At 39.4% G+C, this 8,843-nt stretch overlaps 2 protein-coding genes across 2 annotated transcripts in view; one reads left to right on the top strand and one right to left on the bottom strand.

Moving 5' to 3' along the window:
- Positions 1–279: 279 nt before the first annotated feature.
- Positions 280–3,153, bottom strand: LOC106874163 (multifunctional methyltransferase subunit TRM112-like protein). Its single transcript, XM_014921788.3, has 4 exons — positions 2,633–3,153; positions 1,812–1,913; positions 1,330–1,422; positions 280–459 (listed from the first exon to the last, which is right to left on the bottom strand). The coding sequence occupies exons 1-4, from the start codon at positions 2,708–2,710 to the stop codon at positions 358–360; spliced, it is 375 nt and encodes a 124-aa protein (XP_014777274.1). The 5' UTR covers positions 2,711–3,153; the 3' UTR covers positions 280–357.
- A 4,311-nt stretch (positions 3,154–7,464) lies between these two features.
- The window catches only part of LOC106874160 (solute carrier family 23 member 1), a 25,238-nt gene continuing 23,859 nt past the window's right edge, over positions 7,465–8,843 (top strand). Inside the window, exon 1 of the mRNA XM_089339558.1 lies at positions 7,465–8,843. This exon is cut by the window's right edge and continues 51 nt beyond it. Coding sequence (XP_089195684.1) covers positions 8,235–8,843 — 609 coding nt within the window. The 5' untranslated portion in view covers positions 7,465–8,234.

Here is an 8,843-nt window from a genome sequence, read left to right as displayed (position 1 = left end):
AGAAGTTTCCTGTGAGGTCTTACTAGATACTAACAGTAGCCCTTTTTGAGCAACTCTGGAATGAGGTCTTGGGAAGATTTTAATTCAGAAATTTTGAAAACAAGACATTTGTACTAGAGCCAGAGGCAGTTTGATATCAAAAGGGTTAAATGCTAAAGGATTAAAGTTTAATTATGAAATGTTGTAAAAATGCAAAAAAATAACATTTCCTAGAAATTAAACTGAATGCAGTGTGACTGCGAAATGTGTGGTGTCACTGATAAAAAACAAAAAAGTACATTTTCTTTTCATTTTTTAAAAATATTTATTCTGTGCATATTTACAAATGAAAAATGTTTCTCTATCCCAGAGCATTATTCACACCTCATCTTCATTTAATAGCATATTGGGTATTCCGTTCTTGATAGTAAATTTTCTGCCAGTCTCAGGACAAATCAGTTCTCCTTCATCAACCTCAATCTGTGAATGGAAGAAATTAAGAAATGGTGAAAGCTGCATTGGAGAATATAGATAGAGAGAGAGAGAGAGCTATACATGTTGCATAGGCCACATGTGAATTGTACAATAATCTGTGTAACTGAAGTGGAACCTGTTGCAATCCAGCCACAAATGGCTATGTCACTATCAGCCCTCTGCAGACTGTAAACATTTACACAGATATGCACACACTATATGCATATATATATCTATATATACACACAGGAAGTCCCGCTTTATAAATCCACCTGCTTAATGTATCAAAAATGGGTTGGGACGGAATTTTTACACATAAAATCTCGTGTTTAATAAATCCAATTGTCACTGCTAAAGTGTCAACAAGTGGCAGCGAACAAATTGTTTCTTTTTTGCACTTAATTACTGACAGGTAGGTTCCAGCAGCCACAGCCAGCCAGCTGTCACCAGGTACACTCCAGCATCCAAAAATAGATCAATAAATACATAGTAGCTGGCAGTGGCTGCTGGAGCCTACCACACAACCCTGTCATCCAAGCGAAAAAGTAGGCTCCAAGACACCTCTTGTTAAAATTAGGCACCCTTCTCATTCACTGGATGATTGAGTGTACCACATGACAGCTGGTTGGTTGTGGCTGCTGGAGTCTGCCTACCTGTCAGTTTATTGAAGCAGATTTTCTATGGTGAAGCTGATGCCAACCACTTTCCCAAGTGTATGGGGTACTTTTTCTCATGGCAACGGCATTAGTGAGGACACCAGGTAACTTGCAAGACAAAGAAAAAGCCCTGTGCTCCAGCATGGCCTAAGGAACTTGCCCATATGCAGGGCTGAGTCATGCCGGTTGGTGAGTATCTGTATAAGAAACCATACTTTACCTCGATTAGAGCGTGATGGACTTTCTTCAAAAACTCGTCGTTGTTTTCAAAGTCTTCGAGAAGAGTTTGAGGAATACAATTTGGATGACCAACCTGTGAATTAGAAACGAGGTTAAAAATAATTTCTTACACAAGGACGAAGTGTAGAAAGGTATTTGATGGTGCGTGGGGGGGGGGGGGGACATTGATTTAAATCAATCTCAGAATTTGATTGGTTTTATACTTTGGCCTTTTGACCCCTGGAGGAACGAAAGCAAAAATGATTTGAATGGAAAATCTAAAAGGCCACAATTGCACATATTTGTGTATGGAGGGAACCTGTGGAAGGGTTAGACTCAAGAAGATGTGGGATGAAGTGGTGAGAAAAAAAATCTTTAGATGCTGGGGTTCAATGAGAAGATGATAAGGGACTGAACCAACTGCAGATACACACACATAAATGCTGCGCTTACAATAACGGAAGAGAAAGATGTAATACTAACATCAGTAACGGCTGCATACAGAGCAGACCAATCGACCTTGGAAATCATTCGACAAATGAATTCTTTGTTGAATTCTGCTTCTTTGATTTCTAACTTCTTTGCCTGAAAGAATACAGAACAAAACCAAGAATGAATCATAGAAAACATAACCTTCTAGCATTTAAACTGGCCCAAAATATTTCACCTGTTTTATGCTCAAAGTTTTTGGATTTAATATTTATTAAAGGTAAAATTCCTATTAAATTTAATATAGGTATATACACCTTCTAATATGTAAAAAGAGGACAAACAAACAACACAATAGATGTTCCTAAACTAAGCTTTCCTATCATTTATAAACTCTCTTGTCTCTCTCACTCCAACACCTCTAACCACCAAAGCTTTCCTCACTCCATCCATCCACACAAACCGAGGTGGATTACTAAATTCAAAAGATCACCGCAATGTTCTTAACAGAATAATATAATTAGTACTATATACGAGGGATGTGCTAAAAACAACAGCTAAATCGCCTTTAAATCACACAAATGTATTTTCATAATCGTATGAATTCCCGTGTGTAGAACACAAATTCGCAAAAAAATTTTCTGAACAGCCAAATCTCACCCAAACGTCTTTAACAAAAAAAAAAAATAAGACATGATATTATATTATGTCTGAAATATATATAAAAAAAAAAAACTCAATTAAAACTGGAGTGGCGGTCACGGAAAAAAATACATCGTTGGGGTTAAACAATAACCAATACAACAGCAACAAAATCCAGATATGAAAAGGAGACACGGATCATTAATAGAACAAGTAGGATTGAAGCTACTTACTGTAATACCCAGCGGGTACCCTTTCAGTACCCCTTTAATAATAGTCGAGGTTAACATGTTGTGGGTGAGCAACTTCATGTTGGAAACTTACAATACATACAAGTAGAGCTAGCAGTTATTTTAGCTGCTTTGTTTCGTACTTACGAAACTAAAAAGTGAACCGCACGGAGTATTATGCTAGAAGCAAACTCCTATTTTAAAGTGCGATTTAATAAGAAGTAAAATTTAGGGTTAATGTTTACTTTAACTTCCGGCCACTGGGCCATTGCGCCTCCACACTGCTTTTATAAGGGCGATAGATTAGCAGAACTGTCTGACCATCGGCTGGTATGCTTTGTAGTATCTGTCCTGGCACTGTAGGTTCTGAGTTCGAATTTCTGCTACCCCTTGTTAAACGAAAGACAGCGAAGCAGTTAAAACACGAAAGTCAAAGTAAACTCCCCTGGGATTTGAACGCCGGACATCCCTGTTTGTCCTTACATTTACGTAACATTAAAAAGAAACAACAACAAAAATGTTTTATTCTGACCGTCTTACTTTTATTATAACCTTTCAGATTTTCCACTTCACCTAAATTTAATAGACCAAGCTTATCTCATCTCTCTCTCTCTCTCTCTCTCTCTCTCTCTCTCTCTCTCTCTTTCTCTCTCTTTGTTTCTCTCTTTGTCTCTCTCTCTCTCTCTTTGTCTCTCTCTTTCTCTCTTTGTCTCTCTCTTTGTCTCTCTCTTTGTCTCTCTCTTTCTCTCTCCCTTTCTCTCTCTTTGTCTCTCTCTTTCTCTCTCTTTCTCTCTCTTTGTCTCTCTCTTTGTCTCTCTCTTTGTCTCTCTTTGTCTCTCTCTCTCTTTGTCTCTCTCTCTCTTTGTCTCTCTCTCTTTGTCTCTCTCTCTCTTTGTCTCTCTCTCTCTTTGTCTCTCTCTTTCTCTCTCTTTGTCTCTCTCTCTCTCTTTGTATCTGTTTGTCTCTCTCTTTGTCAGTCTGTCTCTCTCTTTCTCCTACTTTCTCACACAAATAACTACATACCACACACACACACACACACACACATACGCGGTATGCATCACATACTTTACAAATGATTACGCGCGTGCACACACAGCTACATTCTTCACCAGACTCTGATACTACCACTACTACTACTACTACTACTACTACTACCGCCACCACCACACGCTCGCGCGCGCGTACTACGCACTACGTGCAATACACTAACAAACGCACACATACATGCACTAAACACACACACACACACACGTACACATATACTACACAGATACCCACCTCAGCACAAACACTCACACACGTACATACACACATACACACCCCACACGCACAACACACACACACACACACACACACACACACACACACATGTAGATACACGCACACACGCATTAGACGAGTACACACAGACGTACATCACCTGTACATACAGTCTTGGTTAAAAGTATTAGGCAACCCCAATGTTTTGGGGTTCTGCTGTCTCAATGTTAATGAAACTCGTGCACATACTAGATTATGGTATATTTCGCAATATACATGAGTTTTAATATCTGGCTGACCCTCCTTTAGCATCAATTACCGCTTTTATACTGTACTGTACATATGCAACCAATTATGTTTAAGACCAACGTCCAAGATTAACTTGTTTCCTTGATTATTCCAGAGTTTTATGCTAAAATACGTTGTAGATATAGTTAATAAACAGTAAAATGCCTAAAACAAGGGAGTTGAGTGAGTGTGAGCGAGGTCAAATCGTAGCTCATCATGAAGATTGAATGTCTCAAAGGCAAATTGCTCAGAGAGGGAAGGATGAATTCAGCTACCTAGGTTTCTATGTTATCGGATGATTTAGAGCCATCAATTACTAAATTGCTTTCAAGAGTGTCTAAAAAGCAGCGTTGTCTTTCAACAGGGCAACGCTCCATGTCATACAGCAAAGAATACTCGTCAATGGTTTGAGACACAGGGTATTGTTCCTATGGACTGGCCAGCTCAAAGTTCCGATCTAAATCCGATCGAATACCTATGGGGAACTCTTGGTGAAACTATCAGGAACACAACAAAATTGCGCCTTGCACCTGCAAGAAACTAGTTGATTCAATACCTAACATTAGGTAATGTAGTCTCAGATTCTTATAAAAAATATGATTGTCACGGTTGGAGCGCTTTTGATCGTGGTCTGCTGGATCAGAGCAGACATGGAGCTAATAAAAGAATAACCACAGCAAAAAAATGATAGCAACATTTAACATGAGCGGCAGCAACAGCAATAGCATCATCATCATTACTATTATCATCACCACCAACACCACCATCACCATCACCACCATCATGATCATGATCATGATCATCATCATCATAATCACCACCACCACTACCATCATCATCATGATCATTCTCATGATCATGTTGATACCAAACAGTATCAACGTTAACAGCACCAACAACAAGAGCAACAACAGAAGCGACAGTAGTAAGAACAAGCAATAATAAAAATGGCGAAAACAATAAAAAACATCAACAACAAAAACAAGAACAGCAACCACCATACCACTCCCACAAGATGAACAAAATAAAGTACAACAGCAACAACAAAATCAACCACTACCGCCAACACCACAGAAATAAGAGCATGTCTTTACTTTATGCTAAAAATTCGACCTCAATTCGGACGTGGAATAATCTATTTTACAACATTCAGGTTTTTGAGAGAAAAAACACGAACGTTAATCTAGTATTGCGTGCCAAGATAAAAATTATCTTCTCTCACCCAATTCCACCTTGCATACTTGAATATAATAACCGTCTCTCTTGTCACTAGGTTTTCTTCCATTAATTCTTGTTGCTGTCATCAATACTGTATGTCTCTAACAGGTCAATCTTGAAAGCGGGCACACCTTCCAGCCATGGCCGCCCCGAAATTCTTTTTTTCTACCGTATCTAGGACAGCATTATATAAGGTGTTTTTTCTCTTTATGTAAGACGCACTAGGCTGATATTTGAGGGTGGTGGTGGTGGTGGATTTGGCTGTTATTTCTAGGCGATCAAGTAGAGACGCCCTTGATGGTTCATATATCCAATACATACATGCATACAAACATACGTATATACATATATATATATACATACATATTACATAAATACACACACATACATATATATATATATACATATATACATACATACACACACATACACACACCGAAATTACATAAAAAGTAACTTGAAATACTAAAGAGTAAATTTATTCAATGAAATCGTCATTGGCTTCAACCACGGCCTCCAGACGACTTCGGAATCTCCTGCAACTCTTCTGGATGGCCTCCTTGTTTAAGTTGATGAATGCTGCCATAATCTTTGCCTTTAGTACATCTTTGGTGTTACAAGGAGTTTTTTTGGTCTCACGACTCACACATGATAATCAAGGCGGTTGCAGTCTGGAGAGTTTAGGTGACCAGATGTTAGGGGTGATGTAATGGCAGGAATTGTCTGATAGCCATGACTGGGTTCTCCTGCTTGAGTGGCAATGGTGCAGAGTCCTGTTGCCAGACATAGAGTGTTCCAGCAGCCACCCTCTTGACCCAAGGTAGCACTACCTCCTCCAGGCACTTGATGTAGGCCTCTGTGTTGAGTGTGAGTCCGTGTGGGAAGATGAATGGGGGCATAACTTCGCCATCACCAGTGATCAATCCAAACACAATGACGTTGACTGGATGTTTGACTGTTATCACTCTCGGTACATGTTTTGGGGACACGGCAAGCCATCGGTTGTTCTGTGTGTTCACCATCTGATCCTGACAGAAATTTTTTTCGTCTGAGAAAAACCAAAGCATGTTCGGTTGGAGGAGATGCTTGAATTTGTTCAAAAGATTCGTAGCATGGTTTTTCCTCTTGTCCTTGATGGCTTGGGATAAAAATTGGCCCTTTCTCATCTTGTATGAGGAATACCGAATGTCTTCAGGCAGTACCAACCTGATAAGAAACTCAGACATTCCCATGTCCTTGGCGATGGACCTGATTGACTTGAAGAGATCGTTGTCAATCATGGTCTGGATCTCACCAACAAATTCAATTCTTTTCTTATCAGAACGATCAGAGTGAGTTTTCCGAGCTGCCGTTCTTTCATAATCACCATTAGATTCATCCAACTCTTTCTGAATCCTTTGCACTGTCCTCAGATTGCCACCTAAACACACTGAAATGTACGTATTGGAGCTTCCGGCGTGAATGCCAAGCAGTACAGCATGTCGTTTCCATATTTCTGGCAGAGTGAATTGCGTCATGGTGCTCAACTGACCCTACTATACTGCGCAGTCGACAAAATCAAAACCAAACATTGCGCATGGCAACAATTTACCCATCGCACCCTATATATATATATATATGTGTGTGTGTATATGTGTGTGTATGTATATATATGTATATATATATAAATATATATACACACATACATACATAAGACATAAATACGCACACACAAAGAGCTATGTTTCACTTTCCTCTTCCTCTCTCTCTCTCTCTCTCTCTCTCTCTCTCTCTCTCTCTCTCTCTTTCTCTCTTTCTCTCTCTTCCTTTCAGTTGCTCTCCCTCACCACTCTCTCTTACTATTAAATATAATTCTCCCTAATTCTCCATTTAGCTATCTTATCTAAAAGATTCACTCGATTATTTATGCTACCGCTCGATTTTGTTGCGCTTGTATATATATATATATATATATATATATATATATATATATATATATATATATATACATATATATGTATATATGTATGTTTGTACAGAGACTCCCCCCCCCCACCGATATATATATCAAAGTATCCCTTCCAAACACTGCACTTTCTCGATTTATGCTTGTGTGATTCGTTGTGTCGCTGCTTGTTGAGTTTGTGATATTTAATTGTTTGTGGAAAGAGAGGGAGAGAGGGAGAGAGAGAGAGAGAGAGAGGATGAAAAAGAGATAGAGAAAGAGAGAAAGGAACAGAAGGAGAGAGAGTGAGAAAGTGAGAGAGTGAGACAGAGAGAATTGAGAAGTGCAAAAGTCGTTTTATATTATAACGAGATTATTTGAAAAAAACCCGGCTTTGTAAATATTCTTCAAACGTGATCCAACTAACCAGCAACTTCGGTCCGGTTCTGTGAGCATTTTCACCGGCCGCAAAAAAAAAAAAAAAAAAGAAAAAAAGAAAGAAAGAACGAAACAAAAACGAAACAAACAACAACAAAAGCAATCCCAACTTCCAAAGTAACAAAAAAAAACCCCAACTAAAAAACAAACAAAATTTAAAACATTTGTGTTCTTCATAATACATAAATAATAATACACAGACACACACACACATACATACATATACACATACACATACATACACACACACATACACGCACCTAAGTACGTATGTATAAACGCACACATGTACATCTACACACACATATATATATTTACACGCGTACGTATCCATACATAGACGTACATATACAACTGCTACTACTACTACTACTACTACAACTGCTGCTACTACTACTACTACTACTACTACTACTACTACTACTACTACTACTACTACTACCACCACTACTACTACTACTACTAAATTAAACGATGGATCCTAAATATGAGCTGGTGGAAGTGGAAACTTCGGCAGGAATTGAAACTACAGCCTCCGATTCGGAACAGTCGCGGCTTGGCACTGACAAGCAAGAAGCAACGGCAGCATCATCACCATCATCATCACTCACAACATTAGCAACACAACCACCGACGCCTCCGCTGCCACCCCAACCTCCAGATTTACAACACGAACGACCACCGCACGAAGCGCCGGTGTCATCGCCACCAGCACCATCATCATCACCATCGTCGACAGCAAGGAATGGCTTAACCCACAACAACAACAACAACAACAACGTCGCCTCATCCGATGGTGGTGGTGGTGGTGGTGAGATCGATTCAGGAAGAGAAACAAGAGCCGAAGAAGAAGAAGGAGAAGGAGGAGGAGGAGAGGTTGAAGAAAGTGTAAGGGAGGAGAAGCTAGCGTCGGAAACGGCGAAACTCATCAACAAAGACAGTCTTAACACAGACATCAATCGTTTCGCACATAAAGATGCCAGCAATGGCGGTGGAGACGATGGCTGGGATCCGGAATCGAAACTGGTCGGAGATCAGGAAGTCGAGATCGTTATCGAACAGCAACATAATGATTTAATTTAC

This window comes from Octopus bimaculoides, chromosome 22 (genome assembly GCF_046866305.1).
Source record: "Octopus bimaculoides isolate indiv1 chromosome 22, ASM4686630v1, whole genome shotgun sequence".
Lineage (NCBI taxonomy): Eukaryota > Metazoa > Mollusca > Cephalopoda > Octopoda > Octopodidae > Octopus > Octopus bimaculoides.
The sequence above is the reverse complement of the archived record's forward strand: the minus strand, read 5'-3'. Positions and strand labels throughout refer to the sequence as shown.